This window comes from Rhea pennata, chromosome 1 (assembly GCF_028389875.1).
Source record: "Rhea pennata isolate bPtePen1 chromosome 1, bPtePen1.pri, whole genome shotgun sequence".
NCBI lineage: Eukaryota > Metazoa > Chordata > Aves > Rheiformes > Rheidae > Rhea > Rhea pennata.
In genome coordinates this window covers 104,240,596-104,268,387 of record NC_084663.1, presented here as the reverse complement: position 1 = coordinate 104,268,387, position 27,792 = coordinate 104,240,596, and the positions used below count along the sequence as shown (strand labels likewise).

The 27,792-nt window shown below is 37.9% G+C and overlaps 1 protein-coding gene across 2 annotated transcripts in view; it reads left to right on the top strand.

Moving 5' to 3' along the window:
- The window catches only part of CADM2 (cell adhesion molecule 2), a 664,728-nt gene extending 637,269 nt beyond the window's left edge, over positions 1-27,459 (top strand). For both annotated transcript variants that reach the window (XM_062572942.1, XM_062572932.1), the window contains 2 exons: positions 24,366-24,491; positions 26,056-27,459. In XM_062572942.1, coding sequence (XP_062428926.1) covers positions 24,366-24,491; positions 26,056-26,174 — 245 coding nt within the window. In that variant the 3' untranslated portion in view covers positions 26,175-27,459. The remainder of the gene's footprint in view (positions 1-24,365; positions 24,492-26,055) is intronic.
- The last annotated feature ends 333 nt before the right edge of the window (positions 27,460-27,792 follow it).

Sequence of the window (27,792 nt, the reverse complement as noted above, 5' to 3'; positions counted from 1 at the left end):
GAGAGAAAGGAGGACTCACAGGCAGAGAGAGGAGGAGGAAAGCTAGGCTGGACCCTATAGGAGAGGCCACCAAACAAAAAGACATGATCGTTATGGGTAAATGACATTTGACTAACTTTGAAAATTTGGAGAGACATCATAGCACACAGTGACCAAAATGAGCTAATGGCAGATGCATCAATAAATGTAGTTAATGCATGTTGCAGAAAACCAATGCAACTGTACACACCTGTACAGTGAATGTGAGGTCTATACCTGCCAATACTGAATAGAGAGATGTTGGATCATCTTGGCTTCAGTGATGATTTAAAAAGGCGGGTAGAGCATTGGCCTTAGTGGGAGAGGAGTAGAAACCCAGATAGGAAAAATCACCTTGTTATTTCATAAATCTATTGTGCACCTTAAATACTACACCATATGTTGTACAACCATATGTTGCTAATACTGCACCTCAGCATCTTAAATATTGCATAAAGTTCTTGGCATCCAGCAGCGAAAAGATGTGATAGAAATGACAGAGACTGTGAGATGGCTGGCTGATATTTAAAAATGGTTTTTGTATTACAAGAGATTAAATAAACTAGAACTCTTCGGATAGAAAAAAAGGTAGCTGGAAAGGGAAATGATAGAAGTTCATAGATTAGAAACATCATGAAAAAAGGTGAATGATATGAATGCAGTCTTTAGTGCAGAAACTTTCTAATGACAGAGAGTCAGATGATGGGTAGGTAAAAAAAGGCGAACTTCCTGTATTGTTTTTCATTTGGATAAAAAGGTCATTGTGGTGATAGATGGAGTTGTGCTCTGATCCAATACAACCATTGCTGTGTTCTAAGATTTTTTTGCAGAGGAAGAAATTTGCAAGCATCATATTGCTCATTGTATATGAATAAAAATGTATTAATTCAACAAGGGCAAGTGCAGAGTCCTGCACCTAGGGAAAAATAACCCTAGGCACCAGTACAAGCTGGGAGCTCACCTTCTGCAGAGCAGCTCTGCAGAGAAGGACCTGGGAGTGCAGGTGGATGACAAGTTGACCATGAGCCCAATGTGCCCTTGTGGCCAAGAAGGCCAATGGTCTCCTGGGCTGCATTAGGAAGAGTGTTGCCAGCAGGTCGAGGGAGGTGATCCTGCCCCTCTACTCAGCCCTCGTGAGGCCTCATCTGGAGTACTGTGTCCAGTTCTGGGCTCCCCAGTGCAAGAGAGACATGGAGGTACTGGAGAGAGTCCAGCGTAGGGCCACGAAGATGATCTGAGGGCTGGAGCATCTGCCCTATGAGGAACAGATGCGAGAGGTGGGCCTGTTTAGCCTTGGGAATAGAAGACTGAGGGGGGATCTTATCAATGTGTAGAAGTACCTGAAGGGAGGGTGTCAAGGGGACGGGGACAAACTCTTTTCAGTTGTCCCGTGCGACAGGACAAGAGGCAATGGGCAGAAATTGAAGCAGAGGAAGTTCTGCCTGACCGTGAGGGGGAATTTCTTCCCTGTGCGAGTGACAGAGCACTGGCACAGGTTGCCCGGAGAGGTTGTGGAGTCTCCTTCTCTGGAGATCTTCAAGGCACTCCTGGATGCAACCCTGTCTAACATGCTGTAGGTGACCCTGCTTGAGCAGGGAGGTTGGACTAGATGATCTCCAGAGGTCCCTTCCAACTTTACTGATTCTATGATTCTGTGATCCTATGAATCTTGTACCATGGCTTTAATCATTTCTGAAATATGTTTTAGATCAAAATTGGTCTTTATAACCATTAGGTCATTTGTTAAGATAGCCTTAAATTACAAGACTTGTATTGTTACAGTGTGAAGAAAAGTAAATTGGAATATATTAACTTGACAACCACGGATAGAAATACTAAAAATTTCAAGATGACTATGTGTCCCTCTTTTTTTCTCATATACTGACCATTCAGAAATTTTTCACTGGTTTATGATAGTTTTAGAAGAGAGTCACTATCATTTTTTGGCAAAGTGAGATTCAACAGGAGGAAACAAAGCCTGCTAGAGAAATGTCTTTGTGCAAAATGAAAAGACTTTTGTCTCCTTGCTGTCAGTGGGTCCAGCTATAGCTGGATAAGTATATTTGATTTTACTACATTGCATCTCTAAACCATAGCTATTGCTGTCTTATGGTCTTAAAGAATATTAAAAAGAAGGCAGTTAGAGTTTCAATTACAGCCTGCCTGGCTATAAATTAGTAAAAGGGAGCATATTTAAGGAGTCTATATATTGAAATATTATTTTTACATATTTACATTTATGTGTATGTATAGAAGAAGGCTTGTGTAAAACAGCAAACTGTCATTTAAAATGAATTTTTTTTTAAGTCATGGTCTATTTTAATTAGGACTCAACCCTGATAGCATAAAAGTGAATGGGCAACTTATCATGCATGTAATCATATAACAGTGAAGTACTTAGTGCTTTACTGAAGGATACTTTTGAATAAAGTATGTTTTCTGTTTTCTTTTGCTTTTACAGATTTTGCCTGTTTTCTCCCTAAATTGAATGGTTTATTTGTAAGTAAACCAAATAAAACTCTAATAAGCATGAAAGAGACAGAGATGCTTAAGAGTGCAGCTTAATTCCCTAATTATGGCTGTAAATAATATTGATGTAACACATCTTAACAAAATGAACTACAAACTTAGACTCACTCTTTATTGCCAACTCACTCCCACAGTTTCAATGAAATTATAAAATCATAAAAAATGTTTTCTCTTTCTTCCTGATAATACAGTGATTAAAATGAAAAAGACATTTACTCATCCTACTATATAATTTACTTTAGTCAAAAAAAAGATACTGTAACACAGAGAATGCTCATCAGATTTGACTCTTGCTGCTATAAAGGAAGAATAATGCTTTCCCATGCCAGCTACTGTATGACTTCAGTGGCAAAATAGCTGTTGAACTAATTGTCAAGCATAGCAGTATAAACATATACATCTCAAATAGATACCTGTGGAAAAAAGAGGCATGTTGTGGATGGCTCAAGACTGTAGTAGCAGTGATGGTCCTGCAATGAAAAAGGGAAACCTGAAGACCATATGTTATAGCAATGGTAGATGTACTGCAATCTCAGAGTGCAGTACAAATGACATCTGATTTATATGAAACATGAAGTCATTTATACATGAAGTCATTTCTTCCTGCCTCTCCCACCAAAAATCCCCACGTTTCTATATTCAAAAGCTATAAAATCTGTGAATCTAGCCATAAAAATAGGGATCTTAAATAGAAAATAAAAGAAAGTAATGATCTGAGGGAGGAGGGGAGCAGGGTGTTCCTCCTTTGGGAAAACAGAGTTATGTAGTTAGCAACTTTTTTGCTAACTTTTGCCAAAAATTCAGGTTGATTTCATATTCAGGAGGAGGGAGCACTCCTAAAAAGACCTTGTAACAAAACTACTGTATTACATGCGACTGCTGCCTACTGAAAGTTGCAGAAGTCATATGGCAAAGGTGTTGTTGTTCAGCCTTGAGGTGTATCAACAGAGCCTTTATAACTTATTGCCTCTAAAGACTGAGCACGGGAAATGTGCACCCAGCTCAAGCTGTGGTCTGGTGCTCTCTGTAGAGAGCAAAGAGAGGCACATTCCTCTCTAGGCTGCAGGCTCTACTCCCCGCTGTAGAGCAGCAAGGAAGCTGCTGCAGTCCTTCTCACTTATTAGCATATCATTTTCTATTTCAGTTGATATTGAAATGCTGGGTACTAAACTCTATCTGCTAAAAAGGTACATATCCTGATCCTTTCTACTCCCTCTGATACATAGTCAAGAGCGAGCACAGTTAATTCACATACAGCTGTGAATCAGAAACAGTAACTCTTAGCCCTGGAAGTTTGTAAGCAGCTATAAGCAGCTGGATTTTACTGTCCTTTGTCAATACTCACCTGTCCATGAGTGAACTAGAAGCAGCTAGGGGAGTACCAACAGATAGAACTTATTGATCTGTGTAGGCATTTTTGTCAGAGTAATCATTTTTTTTTTTAATATATGCTCCAAGTAGAGTCCTTGCTACTACATGTTAGTGAAGGATATAGAATAACATTAGCTTACGGTGTGTGAACCCTGTGAGTGTAACCTAGTAACTCCACGTATGAAATATTGTGCATCTTCCATTGAGTAGATGGGGGAATATTCAGGGTTGGGTTCTTTGCAGGGAGTTGTGCATGGAGGGAAGTGAGGGGTGAGGGCAGTAGAATCAATCCATTAAGATTGTCATAACTGTATCTTCTTTTACTAAAGAAATAAAAAAGTGATACCCTAGCTTATTACACTGCTATGACTAGAGTAATATGTAGGACAAGGCTTCTATTCCACTAGATAATGCAGAGAAGACTCTGTCTCCATGTGTATATTCAGCCAGTTGAACTGGGGATACAGTCTCAAGGCACACTTTTCTTGGCAGTAGAGATGTTAAACTTTCCTTTCAGTGCAGTCTCTTGCTTGCTTCAGGCAGAAATTGGAACCCTGGCTTGGTCCCAGCAACTTGAAAAGAATCTGATGCCTACACAAATGTACGTAATGGCAGTCTTAATCATTAGGAATTTTGTTATTTTTCTCTTTCTCCAGTAATGATTCATAATGAATCAGAATGAGCTAGATGGTTCACTAGTAGTCTGAATACTAATTAAATGGAGACCTTCAACAGCTTATGACCACTTCTAATGCTTCTAATTTCTATTTGTTTATATTTTGTTTATCAGTGAGACTTGTGTTGTAGAAAACGACAGCATAACAGAGGAATCTTAATTTCTTTCTCTTTCTTTCTCTCTCTTTTTTTTTAACAAGTCAAGCATCCAAATCTACAGTAAACTCTTCCTGCTCAGACATCAGTGCAACTCAGACTATGCCAGCAGGGTTTTCATCTCCCTGAAGTAGAGATTCAGAATATTAAGCAGTTTGGAGTAGGATTTACAAGGATTTTACCTGCCTAGTTGGTCCATCATTTTCCCACTTCTTTCCTTCAGTTTTGCTTCAATGGACAGAAAATGAGATTCTTTGAAAACAAAAAGAGTTCAACACCAACAAAGAACCAACTAATTGGAGAAAGAAAAGGAAAAAAAAGAGAGAGAGATCCTAGAGTATGTATTGTTTGCCCATCTGGTTTTTGCTAATCATACAACAGTGAATAGAGGCTCGTATTCTGGCTCGGTATCAGATTTTGCTGAAGTCAGTTGAGGGTTTCTGCTGACTTAATAGGGGCCAAGTTTCACTGTTGTAGCTATTCCCAGCCTTAGTCCTCTCCAAGAGGGCATTGTTTCACATCCCCAAGTCCCTCTTTTCATAAACGTTAAATACTTGAGAAAATACACGAAACAGAGTTGGGAAGCAGACCCAACTCCCATGCTGTTGTGCTGTTCTTACTGATGAATGAGGCATTGCTCAGTGCTGCTTCCTGGCTCCTGAGTGGGAAGAGGCAGTGCCTGAAGTGTGGTGAAGGGACCCAGCAGGCCCACAGCAGCAGTGGGCTGTGGGGTGCACACCAGGGAGACTGGAGCATAGCCCAGTCTCTCCCCTTAAGCACACCAGGGCATGTAAAAAACCAATTTTTTGTTTTTTTGCACACAAGTGTTTATTTTATTTCTAGGTGTCTATTCTTAGTATCATAACAATAGAAATGGGCAATAGTGCATTCCAAAGAAACATGTATCTTATTTTTTAGCACTGTGTGAAGAATCTTGGATGGTTTCTTTTAAATGATATTTAGCAAGACAGCATTTGGAGAAAGCAAGCACAAGGACAGGTTTAACACTAATTCTAACTTCCCTGAGTGATGGTGAGAAATACATATGTAAGATTTTACTACTGCTAATTACAATAGAGAAAAGAATATTCATTTTTATTCATTTTTTTTAAGAAACCTCTGAAAAATCTTCCTTGCCTTTCCCTATCCCTACTACAGGTAGATAAGAAATGTATCCAGTATTTTTCTTGGTCCTGGTTGGTTTCATCCACAGGCGCAGTAACTTTTTCTGTGAATTTTCTCATGTAGGAATTATCAAAAATCAGAGAGCATGGATGTATTTCTATGATTTGACATTGTTTCTGAACAACAGTGAATGAAATGAGAAAAAAGGAAGAGATTTGTGTGCATAGGACAGATTCTTTTCTCCCTTTGCCCCTCTTTCCAATTCGTTTTGCTGCTTCTTAAATTTCTTAAAATATTTATGTTCTTGTTTCAAAGATGGTCACAAGCACATAATGTTGTAAAGAAGCATGTGCCTTCACTATTTCCAAAATTTCCACAACCAATATAGCATCTCTTTCATTATAATTGATTTTCAAGTTTGTTTAAAGTGTTTCACGAGGCATAACCTATTGAAATGAGTTATCTTGTTTTCAGGGTGTTCTGGAAATAGAGCGTTCCTGTACAATGTAGATGTAAAAACACTATTAAAAATGTTAGCACTAAAATAACTCTCCCTAAACATGTTGAAAATGAAGTTTGATTTTTTTTGATTTAAAAGAACAGTTCAACTCATCATGAAATACATTCAAAGCTCCTTATGTTTGTGCTGTTGTAATTATCAGTCCTTTCATGTCTTAGGTCTTTCTTGTAGCTCTTTGGAAGGGTATTTTGTTTTTGATGCACAGCTGCTTGTTTCACACAGGTTCTACCTCAAAAAGGAAGATTTGATATCAAAATGCTCTTGTCAGCTATGAAAAGCACTCAAACCCACCATTTTTTATGCTTCTTCAAAACCCTCAGAAGAAGCATATGAGACATTTCAAAGTGTTATACTGGAGTGCTGCACAGAACTGATTTTGTTCTTTTTAGGCAACCCCCTGAATACGTACTTGAGCTGTGTCCTTACACATTACTGCCCCTTTAAAGGACCATAGTCTGAAGTTCTTACACTAATAGTTTACTCCCCAAGTAATCCTATCCATTTTAATGTTGGCATAAGGAAAGGTAAAGTAATTCAAAGTCAGATTCTGAGAAATGTGAGTTAGAAGGAGAGACTTCTCCATTTCATTTCCCTCACTACTTTTTTCTTTGTGCATGTCTACAGGCTAATCACATTTCAGTTTTGAGTATTTTCTTTCATGTGTTAGCATTTTAAACAAGGATTTCTGTAACAGCTGATCATAAAAATTGACTAAAAGATCACTAGTCCTTAAAAAACATTATGCTAAAGTATGCAATTTGAAAATGATAAAAATGATCCTTCCTGAAATCCCAGTGCCTGGGCACCATAGGTAGGTATGTACCAGCGCAAGGGTTGTTCTTCCCAGCCAGGCTGCACATACTGCCTCACATCTGTTCTCTGCTCTGTGATAGTGACAGACGTCCGCGAAAGGTTAGGGACCTGATTCAAGAAGTCTTCCTGTTTGTGCTGCATTTAAATACACAGAAGGCCAGGAGGTAAACATGTACTTGAGAAAAATACCTGTTCAGTGCTTTTTAGAACAGTTTCTGTATTCTGTGTATTAAGGGGACACACAGTTTTAGTCACATCCTGTGGACTCTGCTGTGCAAAAAATTCCCAGAAGTTGTTTTATTGGCTGAGGAAAATCTCTGCTTGCCAAAAACCTTAGTACTAGCTTTAAGTTGGTTTAAAATATGTAAAAGCTTGAAATGTGCATGGAGGCAGATAGGAAAAAGAGTGTATCCTCAGATACTGAAGTAAAACAAGCATGAAGCATTCATGGTTAAGCCTCTGATGAGGAGTTCAATGATGGTAGCATTTACTCAAAGGGCTGACTGGTGTATCTCTTCCTGAACACAATGGAAGAAACCAAAGTGATTTGTTTTGGCAAGCTTTTTCCTGTATGTTTCAGGAAAAGGTGGGTGAGTGAACTTCTTTTGTGTGCATCTGTTCTGTAAAATGATAGACATCTCTTCCAGCAAAAATGTCATACTGTAGCTTATTTGACTATCACCAGGCAGGTAAATAAAGTTTGAAAAGTGAATGTTTCAAAGGATAGCTGTGTTACAGCTGGGACAGATTTAAATGCGACTGGACAATATTTTATACATTTAACTGTGTTATAGCTTCTACTGATTTTTTTTAACAACTAGAAAATAAATTCTGCAAGGAAGCAGTGGTTAGAAGAGAAACTTCAGTGCTCCAAATTAGCGATGTCAGGCAGTCAGCTCTAGAAGAATGACACTGTTGAATTAGATATATCAAGGCTGAATGAGCCAGTTCCAGTCAAAAGTGGTATTTACTTAAGGTAGCAAGTCATACCTCCCAGATGATAGGACTGTAGTCTTTTGAGAACTTGAATTCGTTTCTATCTCGTAGTTCAAAGATTTAATTTTATGTTTCTTATTAGTCTCAACAGCCCCAGTGAGACATTATGAGTCTTCTCTTCTTCATGTTGCATCTGGAATGGAACTGGCTATGAATACGTGCTCTGATATGAGTTCAGTATTGTCAAGCATGTATTTGGCATGCTTAAAGTACAACAAATCAATTGGGCTCTCAGGCAGGCAATCGAGGCCGAGAAACACCTACTTTGTACATTTAAAACAACTTTACGTGAGAGGCAGCTACCCAGATTATCAGCTCAGCTAAAAAGGTGGTGCCTCTAGGCATGCCTGGTACAGCATGTTAGTCAGCCAAGGATGTGTCTGTCAGAGATACATTTGTCTCTCTGTCCTTTGAATGGCTTAAGCCATTAAGTAGTACACTTCAAGACTTTGTTGCTGGGATTTGACCTAAAATGAATTTAAGATGCTTAAATGAATGTTTGGATCTTATCCTAAGTGCATTGTAACACTGAATGGAATAAATACAAGTATCATGAAACTGGAAAGAGTGCTATAAGGACAAGAAAAAATTCTGCCTAGTTTTCAAAGCAATAGCAGGAAATAACAACACAATAGCAAGGCAATAACAGGATTTATGCAGATGCATGCTGCACTAAGGAAATCTTTTTAAATGACAATTTGAAGGAAGCTGTATGAGCATTTGTCATGAAAAAGTAACAATGGAGAAGCATCATCCTAGAGCTGAGGAAGGCAGGAGACCCAGGAAACAGTGTGGAAGCACACTCCTAAATAGAGTTGGAACATTATGTGATTAGCAGACCTCTGGAGAAATTTTCACCTCCCTGGAGTCAGATTGCTAAAGAAGAAAGGGCTAGGTGGAGCAGAAGGAACAGAGGTGCGTGATGCACTCCAGAAAGTTTTGCCACAGAACCTGATGGAAGGAAATTTCAGAGGAGAGTTTTTGCAATGGGATTTTATCTCCCCAGGTTCAAGGAGAAGATTTGGGCCATATATCTAGTTGTGAGATGGCTAGATGGCTTCCATGGGGTAGTCCATCAGAATCCCTGCTGTGTTTGGGGCCTATAGAGTACTTTGAAAGATACATGCTCAACTATTATTCCGTGGAGATAAGCTTCAGTATATTTTTTATCTGTGAAATGTTTTGTGCATTGACTATCAAGTTTGATAGGCAGAAAAGCAATTTCTTTGGTTGCTGGTTCTTACCTCCTGCTATTACAAAGAAACAACACCATACAGACTTTTACTTACATGACAATTTCTCTAGTGAGTAAAGAGATACAAGAGATTTCAAATGAGTTGACCTTACTATAAATAAACCTAGCTATACCTGAGAAAAACAGAATTACACTAGTTTTGTCAAGCCAGCCTTAAAACTGAAATCCTCAAACTGAAAGTACTGCAGTTGCCACAGAATGCTGAAATGTCAGCTCATATCTTTGCAAATGTAACCTCTCAGTAATTGTAAACGTAATTTGATTGAAAGTCCATTGGAACAACTTGGCGATCTTTGACATTCTTATTATATATAATGCTTTGTAAAACCTTACCTGAAATAATCTGGTATGGAATAATTTTTTTCAGGATGGCTGCTCTGACCCTGTTTTTGAAAAAAAAAAAATCCAAGAAAAATAAATTATTAGAGGGAGAAAAGGCCCATTATATCACAGACAGTTTTTCCCTGCTAACATACAGCTGCTTTCTGTGGTATCACTTCCAGTGTTTTTTGTGAACCCTTGGTTCCTGGTTCAAGTGTGTCATTACCTGGAAGTAGTAGAAAAGCAACTGGACATCCTATTGAATTTCTGACAGTACAAATATAATAGTGATGGCTGCACTAAAAAAAAACAGAGAGAGAATAGAGCATCTTAAAGCAATAAAAGGATCTTAACGCAGCTGCAGATCCCTGGTTTAATATTAATTCATCTAAGATGCAGAAATCTGGAAAACCTCTTTATCCCTTTTATGCATTCTTAGTTTTGGTAGCTTATCACTTGTTTCATGTAATCATAGAATAATAGTGGTTTGAAGGGACTTCCGGAGATCATTTGTTCCAAGCCCAGCTCAGAGCACTTTTATGACTTTTATGTATCTCCAAAGATGAAGATCCCATCACTTTTCTGGATAACCTGTCCCAGTGTTAGGCTACTCTTATGATGAAAAAGAATTTCTTAAAATCTAGTCATTTCCTGTGTTCCAGCTTGTGCCCATTGCCTCTCATGCTACCTCTGTGCACCTCCAATGACAATCTGGCTCCATGTTCTCCTACCCTTCACATGCAGCAGCTGAACACAGCAATAATATCTCCTCTTGTAATTTTCTCTTCTTGAGACCAAATAAACATAATTCTCTTGGCATCTCCTCATACATTATGTGCTTCAGCCTCCAGCCACTTTAGTGACCCTTACTAAGTTTGAGTGTTGGCAGTTACTAAGGAGTTAAGCTCTGCAAGGTCTGAATTTGGTGTTCTCTTTTATTTTTGTGTCTCATTCACCAGGAATGTCATGCCTAATATATGTGAAATATATTATACTATGGCTTATATTTGCAGAGCCGTGGTAGCTTTTGGAACAATGTTAGTTTACAGCATGATAAAGGTTTAACCACTTGTATGCTATGGCAGCAATGACATAGCAATGAATGACATAGCAACAAATAGCCTTCTATGATGGAATGACTGGCTGGGTAGATGAGGGGAGAGCAGTGGACGTTGTGTACCTTGACTTCAGCAAGGCTTTTGACACTGTCTACCATAACATCCTCCTAGAGAAGCTCAGGAAGTGTGGATTTGATGAGTGGACAGTGAGGTGGATTGAGAACTGGCTGAAAGGCAGAGCTCAGAGGGTTGTTGTCAGTGTAGACTCCCAACTCTAGTTGGAGTCCTGTGGCTAGTGGCATCCCCCAGGGCTCAGTACTGGGTACCATCCTGTTCAACTTCTTCATCAATGACCTGGACGAATGCAGAGGGTGCCTCCTCACCAAGTTTGCTGATGATACCAAGCTGGGAGGAGTGGCTGATACAGCTGAGGGCTGTGCTACCGTTCAGAGAGACCTGGACAGGCTGGAGAGTTGGGCAGAAAGGAACCTCATGAGGTTCAATAAGGGCAAGCGCAGAGTCCTGCACCTAGGGAAAAATAACCCTAGGCACCAGTACAAGCTGGGAGCTCACCTTCTGCAGAGCAGCTCTGCAGAGAAGGACCTGGGAGTGCAGGTGGATGACAAGTTGACCATGAGCCAGCAATGTGCCCTTGTGGCCAAGAAGGCCAATGGTCTCCTGGGCTGCATTAGGAAGAGTGTTGCCAGCAGGTCGAGGGGAGGTGATCTTGCCCCTCTACTCAGCCCTGGTGAGGCCTCATCTGGAGTACTGTGTCCAGTTCTGGGCTCCCCAGTGCAAGAGAGACATGGAGGTACTGGAGAGAGTCCAGCATAGGGCTACGAAGATGATCAGAGGGCTGGAGTACCTGCCCTATGAGGAACGGCTGCGAGAGGTGGGCCTGTTTAGCCTTGGGAATAGAAGACTGAGGGGGGATCTTATCAATGTGTAGAAGTACCTGAAGGGAGGGTGTCAAGGGGACGGGGACAAACTCTTTTCAGTTGTCCCGTGCGACAGGACAAGAGGCAATGGGCAGAAATTGAAGCAGAGGAAGTTCTGCCTGACCGTGAGGGGGAATTTCTTCCCTGTGCGAGTGACAGAGCACTGGCACAGGTTGCCCGGAGAGGCTGTGGAGTCTCCTTCTCTGGAGCCCACCTGGCTGCAACCCTGTCTACCATGCTGTAGGTGACCCTGCATGAGCAGGGAGGTTGGACTAGATGATCTCCAGAGGTCCCTTCCATCCTTACCAATTCTGTGATTCTGTGACAGGCACAAACATCCTTTGAAATATCTTAATGTATTGGCATGCTTTATACATTACTAAAGTTGTATATGGAATTAGCAGAAATGGCCATACCTGTACACGCACAATTTTAAAATGGTAACATTGGATAGCTTTTTTATTGTGATTATTGTGATTGCTGTTGTTGCTCAGTTGTCAGAAAAATGTATGTTTTGCTTGTAATATCATTCATTGCAACCTTGACAGCTAGATTCAGGATTGCTTGCTCCATGTAATTTTAAAGTTCCAAAGTGTATTGCCGCATTTGATTAATATAAAGGTAGAGGAACTAACCTTTAAATCCTCCCTAGAGATTTAGGAAGTTGGTGTTACTAAATATAAAGTAGTTTTAATCATAATTTTTCAAGTTTAACTGTAATACATAATTTATTAGCACTTATGAGATAGTAGACATTACTGGAATGAGAAAGAAAACTGAAGCTAGGAGACTGTAGCGTTTCATTTTTTCAAAGATTAACTTCCTTGCCTTTTTGTATCATCTGACCTACATCTTCAGTGATTCTCATACTAAAATTGAATTATTCTTCCTGTTAAATTCAGTGTTATTTATTTAGGAACCCTTTATCTATCTGTCGAACAACATATAACAACATTTGTAATACCTTTCTGTTTTTACCATAGTCTGGAAGTCAATTCATCCTATTTCTAGCTTATTCCCAAACTTATATATATTTTTATCTTCATCGATTCGTGGAGGTGAATGACTTTTGGTAATGTAGCTGCATTTGGCTACCTTGTTCAGTCTCATCTCTCAGAAAAATGGGCATCCAGCTAATAACTTCATTTTGCAAGCACATAATAATAAATGTCCAGTTTCCTTTTATCCAGATGTAGCCAACAAAAACATAGGAAAACTTAAATCCACTGAACTCAATTCCAAATCTTTTAAAACAAATCTTAAATAGAATATTGCTCAAAATGATAGGTTAAGTATCTGCAGGATCTCACTGACAGTGACAGTTGAGACATCTCTTGTTTTGACAGTTTAGTGGAGGAAACTGAGGCACAGATAGACAAAACACTTTGCCTAAGCTTACACAAAGTATTTGTTGCATGGAAAGAATTTAAATCTGTGTTTTCCATGCTTTAGGCAAATCACTGAAAACTAACCTTGCTCTTGAGGCTCGTCGCCAGTGTGGCGCTCTGGAGGGACAGCTCACTAGTGTCTAGGCTAAAGGTTGTGAACATACTAAGTCATCATTACAGCCTTACGTGGCTGTAATGTAATGGGAGCAGACTATGAAAACAGGAGGGAAGGAAGGGAAGAGGGGAAGAGATAATGAAAAGCTGCTCAACAGTGCCTATAGGAAAAGTCTTGTTAATTCCAGCTTGTTTGGAACATTCTTTTTTCTTTCTCATTTTGGGTTCATGATGTCCTAAAGAGAGGACTTCTTTTTTAAACTATTTTTTTCCTTTTAAAAAGAAATGTCATTTAATGAACCATTTTGTTTAAGTAAGATTGGATGCCAAGAAATGCAGGCTAATGAGACAACTTAGGGCAAAGGAATTATATGGAAAATCTCAGGCAGTTAAAACAGAGTGAGAACTGAATAGAGAAAGGAAAGGAAAGTGACTTGGTAGAGTGAGCAAATAGGAGAGGAGCAGAAAATTGCTAGAGCCAAAAATATCATGATGTTTACTAGACTCATAAATGCTTCCAAGCATTTTTTCCAGACCAGTGACTAGAAGGACACCAGTTTTAACCACTGCAGTGTGAAAGTGCTCTCCTTTTAAGAGTTGTAGAGCAACAAGGGATTTTTGCTGGGCTTTGCAACAAGAACTCAAAGGACCAAAACTCCCCTTGCTGGTCAGCACCTCTGATTTACGCAGAGTGTCCTAGTACACAGTACCTGTACACATGTGCAGAATGAATGCTCAACAAGAAGGAAAAAACTTGATACTGCAGACTAGAGATATCTCTGGTGTGGCTACAGCAGGAGAATTTTCTTTTTTTTAAAATAAGCATTGATATTTTCAATCCTGAATTAATTTTGTTGTTCTTCTGTGAGTCTTCTGTAAACCTCTAGGAGCTATAAATCATAGGAAAGAACAACCTTTCTCATCTCAAGTAGTTGCTCTTTGATGAATATCTCCTTTTCTTTTCCTTAGCCGCCTTTTCTTAGCATAAGCTATTTAAAAGACCTTTACTAATGTAGTAAGATATGATTCTCCACCAATTCCAGCCACCCCTGCAAGAAGAGGTGTACAGTAAATGAAGAAATGCCAGCATCATTTTCTAATTTTCCCTTGACTTTTCTGTTGTCTCTTTTTAGGGTAGCTGGTTGGGGGATTTTTTTTATTACAGGTCCTAAATCTCAGAGTTGCTGTCCAGAAAGAGGCCTGCATTTTTTTCAGCATTTGAACAGCATTTGAAACTACTGACATATTTTAACCAACAGGAATTTTCTCATTTTCAAAGTTCTCCTGTAGTACTGTGCCAGCACACTGCTTACACTTCTTTCCGCAGCTGTAGGCTGTGTACAGCTTTTCAGCATCAGGAATATAGCTGAGGCTACTATTAAATTGAGTCTACCATCTTCAAATAGTGTGAGCACAATCACCATTTAGTAAAATAAACATGGCCCCATTATTTCTTAATGTCTTGCTTAACAACTTTAATATTAGACCACGTCTCCCATACTCCCACTAGACAGCACTTAAGCAGTGAGTAATATTTCTGTCTGCCGTAGTCAAGTAATCCCAAATGTAAGTAATTTACAGGATGGCATTAGGGACTGTTACAAGAGACATATTGTAATATGTCACAGAAAATCAGCCTGCCTTTGCACATTTGATCAACAGCCAGATGGAAGCTTTTATCACATTTATTTAATCTGAAATATACATAGTAATTACACTGGACCTCTGATTTTTTCAGTCCTCATTGCTGTCTCAAGAGAAGGTAGGAAATGAATCTGTCAATTGCAAACTAGTGTAGATGTGACCCCCTTGGTAGAGTTTGGATATATTGCAGCTAGCAGTGTTGACAATAGGGATCATGAGAGCTGCTAAAAAATGAATGCACTCAGCTGAGTTAAAAAAAATAAAAGTCCTATAAACCAAAAGCTATGTAGTTTTACATTTTTATGGAAGCAAGAAGTCTTAAAGAAAGCAAAGACCAACTTCATTCTTAGCAAATCCATTACGAATCAATGGTATTAAGAGCAAACACAGTCTGCTACTAAGAGCTGGAAGGTATTTAACTTTAAGGCATCTGAAAACAACAAAGTCTTAATGTTCCCAAGGGAGAATTTGGTTAAGATACTGAATTCCATCAAGCATGTCATTATTAAATAAGGAAAATATTGTTGTTTCCATTAGGACAGAGATGGCATAAAGAATGGCTAGCGTTAAATTAAACCATAGGCAAAAATTTAAACAATTTGAGTGTGGTTTCTGCTTGGACAGAAACTTCGCTAATGGATACTGCTGTTGTCCCAAAGAGTTTACTTAGGATTTTATGCCCTAATTAAAATGATAAAAGATGACTTAAAAAAAGTTAATAGGGATACACTCGCCTTCCTATCTATCAATAATGTACTATTCTTTTCTGTTATTCTATATATTACAGCAGACTGTCTCAGGTAGTACCTCTCACTTCTCTGTTTCTGAGATGGGGTGGCTCAGTCATTAGCCTCTTCTGGATCAGTTACCCTAACCACAAGTATGCCTGACTAATCTTTTAGAGATATATTGACAGATAAAATATGCTATTAACTGCCAAAGAGGAAATTCTGTTACAGTTATTCATACTGAGTAGTCCCATGGCAGATTAAATTGCTATTCAGTATGAATAAGGTGTCAGATTTCGGCTTTAAGTAGCTGGTTTTACTGGGGTGTTTTGATGTCCTTATAGGTTTATAATTATCCTAATCTAATTGAGTAAAAAAGTAGTATGACAACTGTAAAGAATTCATCTGAACAATAGTTTTGTCTTTCAATTAAATTGAAGTTGCCCTTCTTGTTTATAAAGCTCTTATGCACACAGTCAGTGTAATATACTCTTTAGAGCTGTTAATTTACTCATATACAACCATACATATTCTCTGCTAACCTTACCTCCGTGTCTATACTTTACTAGTGAGAAAGCCTTCTGCTCTCTATTTTGTGCCATCAGAACACATTGTCTGTATCTCTACATGTTACTGAACTTCCCCATTTGTTTAATGCCATTTCTCAATTGAAAGCACAGCTACCTCCTTGTGCTGAGGCACCTGAGGTAATATTTATTAATTGAGCTCTGCAGTTGTACTAGTTAACTCTGAGAAGGAATCTTGAGGGAGCTTGTATAAAAGATACCATAAAAGCTAAGTCATAGTAGAAACATTTATACTGCTTTCTAGTAGTCTTGAGCTATTGGGACTTTCTCTAGGTTAGCAGAATGACTTTTTAAAATGTTTTGATTATTCTCTTAACAATCGCACCATATTTTATGATGTATAAATGTGATGATAATGTGTTGCTTTTTCATGGTATGTGAAAAATAAGGCTGGAAGAGACCATCTAATTGCCTGGATCCAACCCCCTGTGACAGCAGGCAGCAATGGATGCCTAGCACAGAAAAGTCCCGAGCATGGACTCCACACTCCCCTTCCCAAAAGGAGTCACAAATCAGTTCCATATTCCCTCTAATAAACCTAAATCTGTAGGAAATTATCAAAAGCCACAAGTACAAGGTACTTCAAGGAAAGGAATAGCACAAATCATTGGTATCTCCACTCCCTGTGTTAACTAGAGATCAGTTCATTATTTGTATGGGCAGTTAATTGCTGAAGACAGCAAGAGGAGGTGTACACCAGCACACACCTACTCCAGCTGGAGTCTGTCCTTTTTGTGATGAGGAGAACCAGGAAGAGCAGGGATCCTCCTATGTTTTGTGAGGAGGAAAGATGACGCTTAAGAAATGTAGTTTATCTCACAAACTGAGAAGTCATACATCTTGATTTTCATGTAGGGTTTTTATGTCTAGTAAACTGAAGTTTGCAAACTTCAGTCTGTGTTGCTTTGTTTTCTGCTGTGGAGGCATTGAGTGTTCTGGATCTTTAGAAGAACAAAAATTAAAATGCTAGAAGCAGAGTTAAGACATCATCTGCCTCTTGTGTTGCAGACCACAATCAACTCACTCGAAGCCGTAGCTTTTAACAGGGATATTCTCCCATCATCTGTGCCAGTTGTCTGTTTCTCCACCTTCTCCTATTTCAGTAGCCATTAGTTATAGTTGGACAGGCTGCAAATATTTCCTCAGGCTCTGAATTGACTTTCTTATGCTCTACAGAAAGCAGAATGAAGGCAAAAATTTATAGATTTTAGCTCTTTTTTTTTCTCTCTCTCAGGAAAAGTCTGGAGCAATCAATGACGTTACTGAAAGACAAAAATACAATGTTGTCAATAAGTCTGCTATGTGTTCTAATCAGAGAAACTGCTCCCTTCAGAAAACTGGATCTTTTTAAAAAATACTAAGGGAAAAAGATCTTTAAAAAACTGTGTCAATGAAATAAGACACAGGACAAAATCTGGAACGAGGCTCTAAGGACCCTCTTCATGTTTAACCATTGTAGATAGCTCACCCTCGTATTATGTTTGCAAAAATACATTTTCAAGATAAATAGATATGGATAATATTTTTACTTACCTTTGATAAGGGCCACTTAAGAATACACTACAGAATACATTTGTTTTTTTCCTTCAGTGAAAGAAATCTCTGATTCACAGGCACAACTTGAACTCTCAAAAGGAGCTGTAGATTCGGCTCCCGAAACATTAGTGTGAGACTTTTATTCTCCTGTGATGTGGGCTTTTATTAGTAGGAATGTATAATATAATTCAGTTCTATGAAAAAAAAAAAAAAAAAAAAAAAAACACTGAGAAGCAAAATGTGCCAAAAGTGCCACTGCAGTAATATGAGGTGAAAAGGCTATCAATTCTTTTGAAGGTTTACAAGTAAACTTTTCTTCTGCCTGTCTTCTCTATGGTTAATGATGTTCTGCTATTAAAATAGAAGTATATATATGCTGCATATTAGTTCACTGTTTTGTTCTTCTTTGCTTCAGGCACTGAAGGAAAAAGAAGCCTGTTACATATTTTAAGTTCAAAACTGGTTAATAACAAAACACATTTTCAGTGAACTTCACAACCAGCCCCTTTGGGCAGCTACTCTTTGCAATTTAAATGAAGGTGCAAAAACTTTCTTTTCCCCCTTCACAATACTTTCACAAGTTTCAAGTACATCTATATAGGTGGTATAGTGGTATATTACAAAAAGAGATGAAAAGTACCTGTTCCAGCACTCAAGGCTAGGCAAGAGGAATCAAAGTTTAGAGTTTAGGATCCTAAAGTTTAGGATGCTGACATGGGCAAATTCTGCTTACCTGCATTTATCACAGAAAACACTGCTGCTGCTTATCCTGCATCAAATACCTCGTCAGCTATCACAGCTATTAGTCCAGTCCTTTCTCCTATCCATACTTCTGAAGTAAGTTCCTACTTTAGTCTTCTTTCTACTGAAGCTGGAGTAATCGTCAAGTGGTTTTGGTTTTGCTTTCTTTCCTTTGTCCCCCCCCCCCCACACACACCTTTCTTTTTCTTTTTCCAAAGCTTGTATTTTTGGGACCATCAAAAATTATATGGAACATATGGCTGAATCTGGTAAATGATTTTAGCCTGGATGCCTCTTAAAATAACAAGTTTACTCCATGAGCTGCAGGAAAAAAAACAAACAAATGAAAAAAAACCTTCCCTGCTTTCCAATGAAATTGTGCCTCATGGTTGACTGACTTTTTAACTGAATTACACAAATGCTGCAGTGTGCACTGACCCATTAGGAGACAGCAGGGAGAGTAGGTGGCGCGAGGAAGGGAAGCTGGGGGGTGGGGAGAAGGGTTATAAATGCCCCCAACCATGTGAAGAGCTTCAAAAGGGATCTGTTCCTTATTAGACACCAAAGAACTCAGCAGAAAGAAACTTTTATTGAAAAATTGATTCTTGGGCACAGATTTTGACTCGCGCTTTTGTCTCCTTTAGGGGTTTTCTTGAAGGTGTTCCTTCCTGTGGGTTCTCTGCTGCCTAAAAAATGAGTTAGCTCTTTCAGCAGCCTGTCCTTCGGAGTAGTTACAGGAAAGCAATGATCTTGAGATTTTTACTGTCCCTTAAAATTAGCTGAAATTGGTCAGCGGGTCTGAAGTAATTAGAACAGAGCAAAAGAACATGATCACACAGGTCGTCTCCCCTTAGGACACCAAGCTGAAGTATGCAGGGATTTCAATGGGGAATCCTTCTAATTTAAGATTGTATTTTTATAATTATATTGTATTTTATAAGTCCTCTAGCTAAGGCACTTAAATGTAATGCAGGTTCAGATATCTTGTGGTTTATGATTCCTTGCTAGATTTTCCCCAGAAACCTTCACTGACTGAATCCACTCATTCTTGCCCTGGCCTTACCTGCAAAAACTTAACAGCTCCTCAGATATGATGAAGGAACTTTTTTTTTTTTTTTTTTTTTTTTTTCATGCTGTTTGGGTTCCCCTATCTGCGAATACACATTACTTCACTGAGGTTATTTTGAGCTAGACCTTTGAACAGTTGCCTTAGCAAAACTGCCATGCGGGGGCAAACTGCACTGGGGAGTAATAACCAGCCCCTGAAGAAGGGGGAAAAGGCAGGAATCACTTGAAGAGTTTTTACTGCCACCTGGATTGTAATGTGGAGCCATTCCCCAGGATTTCTTGCTGGAACAGTTCCACTTTGCTAAAGCAACAGATTATTCCTGAAGTCAGCAAAAGTGACTCTCAGCTGATGGTTTCAGCGCTTGTCTGAGGGATGGGACATCCCTATTCTCTTCACAGTCTTAAAGAACAGTCATTTATGAATAATAGTTTTGCTTCATGTATTTTGTGTTGTTTAAACCCATTTGCAAATTAGGGCCTTTATTTCAATTTTTTCTTCCAGAAAAAATGTTCAAGTTACTTTGAATTCCTTAAATCTGGGTACATCTTATATTCAAAGTGATATTTTTTTTAAACTTTTCTGCTTTAGCACCTGAGCCAAAAATACACATTAAGAAAGTTTTACAATTTCTACCTTAATAAAAAGGGACTACCTGACTATATTCCCTAAATTATGCCACCATTTCAGCGGTCACAAATATGCTTGTTCTACCATTGCTCATCTTTTGGGTTAGCTGACCCTTTCACACAGCCTGGTTAGTGAAGTCAGCTATGCTTGAATAAGAAGGAAACTTATGCAGAAAAAAAAAAGAAATTAGATGCATAATTAACATTTGCTTTATGCAAACGAATGGAAAAACTGTGCAGAAATTTCTCTGCTCAATTAATGTGTGAATTCTCATAAAAATATTCTGCATTCTAAAAGTTTGTCATCAGGTCAGAAATTGCACATATGCACTTATTTAATAGATCTAAGGTTTGTCTGATATATTTTCCTTCTTAATGAATGATGCAGTTTTTTCCTCTGAGTCATTTTATGCATGTTATCTTTTTAAGTATGTGAACAAACAATAATCAGGGCAAATCCCAGAAGCTGAAAATGGACGCAACTTCACAGCATCAGCAATTAGTATTCTAAAGAGACTTCCTAAATTTAGGACAAAAACACACAAAAAATATTTTTGAGCTTTTGTATCATTATCTTGCTATAAGATTTCCTTAGTCCCATCAAAGAGTAAAATAAAACAAACAAAAGGAACTGATCTTTGAAGATCTGATAACAAAATTTGAATTTCAGTGTCTCAGACCATGATTACTGTAGCTGCTTGTTCATGCATTAAAAGCAATCTATATTTAAAAAGAGAACAGTCTAATTAAAATCTTTCTGGAAACAGCTGGTGTATGAGTACTTACCGTACAATCGAATTATTAAAATTTCATTCACTGCATGTATATGTGTGTGTGGATGAGATTTATCTGGGAAATCTCCTGAAGCTTATAATGGGAATCTAAAAATAATCTGAATACTGTTGCATTATTTGGAAAGCAAATTGTGGGTCATTTAGCCACATATACACTTAACAGTTTTACAAACTTTAATGGGAGTTGGTAATACAGATGCCAAGAACACTTGAATAAATATGTATGTATGTCCACTACTCTATAGTGGACAATGGATAGTCTAAATACAAAATATTATGATCACCAAACCTTTTATTTCTATCTTTCAGATGCTGTTGAGGCACATTTTGACACAGTAATTACTTACAAGATGATAGATAGCCCCAGGTCCGTAATTCACTCTTGGGGCTCAGGTCATTTCATGAATGGCAAAAATACAGTGCATTACTCTGTATGTATAATGTAGAGCTTATTTATATTTAATGTCAACATTATTTTTATATGAGAAGAATGAGCACTTTTCCATAATAGTGTTTATGCTGTGCAGATTGTCATTTGAAGATGAAAGTATTCATGTTTCCTAAGAAAATTTTGGCTTTTTTGAGGATCTTTATTTCCTCCCCTTCCTTCCTTCCTTTCCTTTCTCTCTTAACAGATAAGTAGTTAGGTGGTGATATAGTGGTAATGTGTCATATACAAGTTTATTCTTGGACAAATTTGCCTATTAAGATTATCAATATAATCTTGGTTATATCTTGGTATAGTCAAGGTTAAGAGATTTTGCCATCAATACAGTAATATTTTGGTGTTCAATGAATGGTTAAAATTAATCAAGAATTTCAACCTAGAGAAACAGTAAAATCTCATTAATCCACACTAGGTAGCAGGAACCATATATTTAGGTCACTTTGTGTAATCTGTTGCATCAGGAATTTCAGAGGAGGAGTGAGGAGCTATGTATAGGGAAGAAGCTGAAGATAAAAGCATAGAGACATATTCATCTCAGAGTATTGTGAGGATTTTTATCTGTAATGTTTATTAAAGCTCACAGAGGAGGTATGTGTAAATCTGGGTATTGAGCTAAGAACGTACACTGCAATCAGCTTTCCAAAAAAATGCCTCTTGTCAAAGAGCTCTGCTAACCCTTAGAAGTTAGGCTCTGAATTATACTCTCTGTGAAGAAGGATATTGATCTGTATAATATCCCCTTTCATTCTTTTATTTTACTTGCAGTATTTTAGCAGGAATTACTTTTTAGTGAGAAAACGTCTTCATGCTGCTCCTGGCCTGGTGTTGGGGCAGAGCATCTCCTGCAGGTCACACAGCCCTGGGGACCTTGCTGCTCTAGTGCCCAAATTGGTGCTGCCTTTTTGCTGCAGGGAGCAAGTTCACAGCAACTTTGTTACAGGCACTGCAGAAGGAGGAATTTGCTAGATGCCTCAAGCAGGCTGACAAACCTTTCATAAACCCTACAGCAGCTGTCACCTTCCATTTTCTCAAGTGAGCTGTCACCTCCTTGTTACTCCCCTTGGAAACCAGAGCCTCTGCAAGACTCGGGGAATAATGGCTGCGGGCTCCGTGCTGCTTTGGGAGGATGAGATTTCAGCCCTCTTTCTTTTCCCCACAAGGCTGCCAGTGCACAGAGCTCGAGGTTATTTTTAGTCACCAAAAAGGAACCGATACACTCTTGGACCACTTCTCCATCTGTAGCTTAGTGCCACTGATGGGGGCACTATGCCAGGAGGTTCATGGAGGCAGAGGACAAGGCAGGCACAGCTGACTTCATAAGGTGTTTCAGGCTCTTTTGAGGCTGCCATCATGTCCTCAGAAGTGCTGTGGCCAGTTTCCCCAGCATCCTTTTAGCAGCCAGAAGAGAAACAGCTGGGAGTGCTGAAAGCCTGCAATGGGTGAAGAAGTCATGCCTCGTGGATTTGGTTGCTGTTAAGAGCAGGCCTGTGTCTGTAACAGTGGGTCATATGGCTCCCTACTCCAGCAAATCTGAAAAACTATTTCAATATGCTTAACAGTTTGCAAAAGGATGAGGAAAACAAGAATCTTTTATTTAATCTATATAATGCTTCTATAAATGATTTTCTTTTATGTATGTATTTGTGTATGTAGATACATAACTTACCTAAATAGTATAGTGATCTGGTCAGCATAGAAGAGTGTAATCATGGGATCATAGGATCACACTTCCTCACTTTCTAGCCATTATTAGAAGCCCTTTAGGCATCTCTTTGGACTTAGCCTCTTTTCTGTGTAAATATTTTTCCTGTCTTTCTCTTTGCAAAGCAGAGAAGTTATTTGCAGCCTATTTGTATAATATAAACAATTCCTACAAGGGAAATGCCCTTGAAGCAGTACGTGTAGACTGATTGCTACATAGGGAACATGCTAATAGCATCTTGAAAGAATTACTATTACTTTGTAGCAGAGGCATTTTCATCAAAAAAGATGAGAAATTTTACCGTGATCGTTAGATTGATTTTTTCCCCTTTTGCATACTTCAGATGAGTCAACAGTCAGTGGTGGCTGGTTCATTGTTCAAAAGCTCCAAGGAATTACTCACCTCTAAGTAGTGTCATTTCCCATGATTGCCTCTTGGGAACTTTTGTAAAGCAGCAGACAACAGAAAAGACAAATGACCAGCACAGAAAGCTTAAATCTGACAGTTGCCGTAACACTCAGTGCAGAGTTAGTAAAATGACAGGTAAAACATTGTTACATCTATTACAGCTTGATCACTTTGGATTAATCAGATATCTCTAGTAAATTCACAAACTAACCCCTGAGACTGAGTGATGATCTTTCAGGATGCTTGATACCTTTGTTTGACCAAATTCATGCAGACTCAGCCATCTGCAGAGGAATTTGGCAAGGCTGCACTTTATCTGCTTTTTTATTTCTGGTGCAATAGGATAGGAAAGAGAGGAAGAGAATGTATAAGGGTTCCCTACTGAGAATCAGTTCTATAAATTATGTATTATGCAGACACTATTCTGCTGATGCTATCTGATCCCCAATTCTCAGTTCCTTGTTTTTGCTTCTATAAATAGCTATGGCCAGGTTTTCAGTTGTAAAATGACGAGGACAAAACCAGAAACCTTTCCCATTTAATAACCTCTGCCAAGGAAGAATAAGGTAATATTTTTCATAACTGTGATGTCCTCAGGGCTTTAACAATCTGGGAATACAAGCAGTGTTATGTTGTTGATAAGATAGCAGTAGCAAAAATGGGAATAGCCATGCTGAATTTTAAAGATGAAAATGCCCTATTTTCAGGATGATCAGTATAAAACTTGGTATTGTGAGTTTTGTTGACAATTTTTGTCTGTGTAGGACCACTTTTGGTTTTTTTGTTTGTTTGTTTCTCCCTCTAGATCCTAATGCTTTGGCTGGAAAGACCGGACCTGACCATGCTCTTATAGGAGGAATAGTGGCTGTAGTTGTCTTTGTAACGCTATGTTCTATAATTCTGCTTGGTCGATACCTGGCAAGACATAAAGGTAGGATGGATTTAGTGGAAGTTCAATCACTTTTGGAAGCAAGGCATAATTTCATGGTGGAGTGCATTTCCCTTTCGCCTTTCCTCATCTGCTAAATGATATGCAAAGCACAGCCCTGTTCACAATCTGCTCGTCAGTGAAGTCCCTGATTTTTCCCTAGTTTTACAGTGGACTAAGACAAAGGATATCTAGTTACATGCCCATGGTCATCTAATGAGTCAGTGATTTAGAGAGGCCGAAAGGGTTCTAGCCCTTGGCTTCCTATGTAATTACTTCACTACATGACCTCATAATTTTAACTAGTAGATCAAGCCAGAACAATTGAATACACAATTGACTAAACAAGACATTTCATTGTCATAAATTGTGCTAATACTTTCAATATGTATTTAAAAGATAACATTAAATACTGATGGTGGGTTTTCAAATTAATGTCAGTTTTACTAATGATTCTGCTGGAATAAGGATTTAATTTATGGGTCAAGTTTTATCCTTATTCAGAGGTTTGGCAGAGGAATTCTGCTCCCTTCATTTTGAATCCTCTCTACTATTAGCGATAACAGGGGTGGAGTAACCCTGACTGACTAAACCTCTCTATGATCCTAATTTGGCCTAGTTAATTCCAAAATAATTTCCAGAGATTTAACCTCTAAATCTCTGTTGTAGAACAGTTGTTAAGTCTTGGTTGATTCTCCACTGCCAGTCCTGAAAAAGAGAAGGGAGGATTAGTGTTGGTATTAACTCATTAAATCTCATTTTCAATAGAATAATCTTATGGCTAGCAGACAGAAGCTGATAAGTCTATCTTTTTAATTTGAACAGGACTGTATGAGGAAGAAAATAGTTTTTTAATGAACCAATGAAAATGTGTCTTTCTTGCTTTTCTTTTCTTCCTGAATGATAACATGCATCTTACGCCAACATAAAAAATGCTTTCACAAAGTAAAAATTGGCTGTTCTACACAGTTCTTTTTATTCATATCCCGAACTTACATAACTTAGCATAAAAAGTGTCTGTGATAATGTATCATGAGTGGATTCAGTTAATGAAGCTACCTCTATCTTGTAATTCTTGGAAATGACAATGATACAATTCTGTGAAATTAAAATATGGATAAGATCATGAAAAATAGAAATACAAAACCAATTAGTGGTAATTTTTTTTAAATACACATTTAATGAAAATCTAAATCTTCAGTGTTGGTTTGTTTTTATGGCTAGCTAAACCATGAAATATCCAACACGTTTTATCACTTATTCTATAATTGCCTGTTACAGCGTTTAGGTACAGTGGATTTTTCTCATGATATTTCTTTCATTTATCATGCATATATGTGAATTTGTGTGATGTGATGGTTTGGATTATCAGTTTTAATGCCATAAATATTTCTTAAACAAATTAGAAAGTTGTGTATACTGATATCATTCATACTAAAACTTTTTAAAGTTGCATGTTACTCCATTCATGAAGCAATTAGAGCACTGTTGGAAATATACTTTATACAATGCAATGTAAAGCCAAAAAAATCCTAATTTTTTTTCCCTGTTGTGCTGCTTTCTATAGGAACATATTTAACAAATGAAGCAAAAGGAGCTGAAGATGCACCTGATGCCGACACAGCCATTATCAATGCAGAAGGCAGCCAAGTCAATGCAGAGGAGAAAAAGGAGTATTTCATTTAGATGCAAAGCTAGAATCTTGGAGTTTTACTTATCAGGCTGACTGCTGGAGAAAACTGGCTATCATTTCTCAGAATTCATTTCTGCCATCTTCTGCTATCTTTATTAACTCGCATACCTGCTATAAGTAGCCAGTTTATGCCAACGATCAGCTGTTGACAATATCATTCTATAATTACAGTATCATACATAAAGCAGGACATTTCTTATTGCCTAAATTCATATCCACTGCTCTCTTAACATACAGTGCTTGAATATACAGCCTTAACAATGTTAATCATCATTGTAATCCAAGTTTTCTACATTTTTAAATGTTATGCAGCTTTCTTCCTTTCCAACTTTCTTTTATCATGGTCCATATCAGTATGTCATAGAGTATTTATAACAAATACTATTAGGTAAGGACCTAATTTACTTACATTAAAGGATAAGTCTAAGATTAGAGGTTTACAAAGAATGTTTTATACATGTCTATAACTCAAAAAGCAAATTTTTGAGACATAAGCCCTAGGAAACACAAACTGAAAGCTTTTTAGTAGAGTTTCTTGTATGCTTGGGTTTGATGGGAAAGAAGTATCAATCCGCTGGGGTTTTTTTGATTAGTTTTGCTTTGTTCTGGTGTTTTAAATGGTACTTTGACAACAGTGCCATGTTTCAGTGGTAAAATCGTACTGAATAGCTATCCAGATTCTGCAAAGTTAGATAGTAGTGCTTCATTTGACAGAAATTTGTCCTGCCCTTTACTGCTTTTTGGGATCACAAAGATTAGAGGTCTTTCTGAGTAATTTCTGTTTTTATAATTTATTTGCTTCACATGGACTCACCTGTCAACTCAAATTTGAAGTGTTCATGGGGCACAACTGCAAGACATTTTAGTATCTGTATATAGTGCATATAATAAATTCAGTTAAACATTATTTGATACATATTTAACTTTTTTGGCAGTAGCTAAGTCAGTCACAAGTGAGATTTTCTAATGTCCATTATATCCCTTTAGATATGACTCAAATCAATATTCTCAGTAGGCAACATGTATTAGTATTTTTTCTGTCTGTATGTCCTAGCACTGTTCAGCAGCAAACTTTTCTAGTTCTTGTTAATTTTTTTCTTTGTTATACAATGGAAGCACAATGTTATATGGAAAGGTAGTTTTAAGCTAACAACCAGTGCACAGCCTCAGGTTTTAAATTACAACCACATTTGATTACTATCCTTAAAAAATATTGTTAAGTTGCTAAAATTCTCAGTTTTTAATTTGGCAGTTCCAGAGCTGCTTCTTTATGTTGGTTTGCCAAAAAAAAAAAAAAAAGGTTAAAAAAAAAAAAAAAAAAAAAGAGAAAAAAATAGAAGTGTTAAAACAAAAGATATATGTTTTGTGTATACAGTAAATGGACTAATTCTTTATATTAAATTCCTGTCTATGCATTTTGTGAGGTACAAACTTATGTCACCGTGAACGATAGAGAATTCCTGCCATGCTTTTAGCTCCACAGTGAAAGTCTCTGTTTGGATTATTTCTGAAATTTTTTGTGTAATTGACAGCTGACAAATCACATGCGCTTAAATACGACAACAAAACACTGTAAGCCCACTGGCTTACTTCTTCTTCCAATGAAATAAA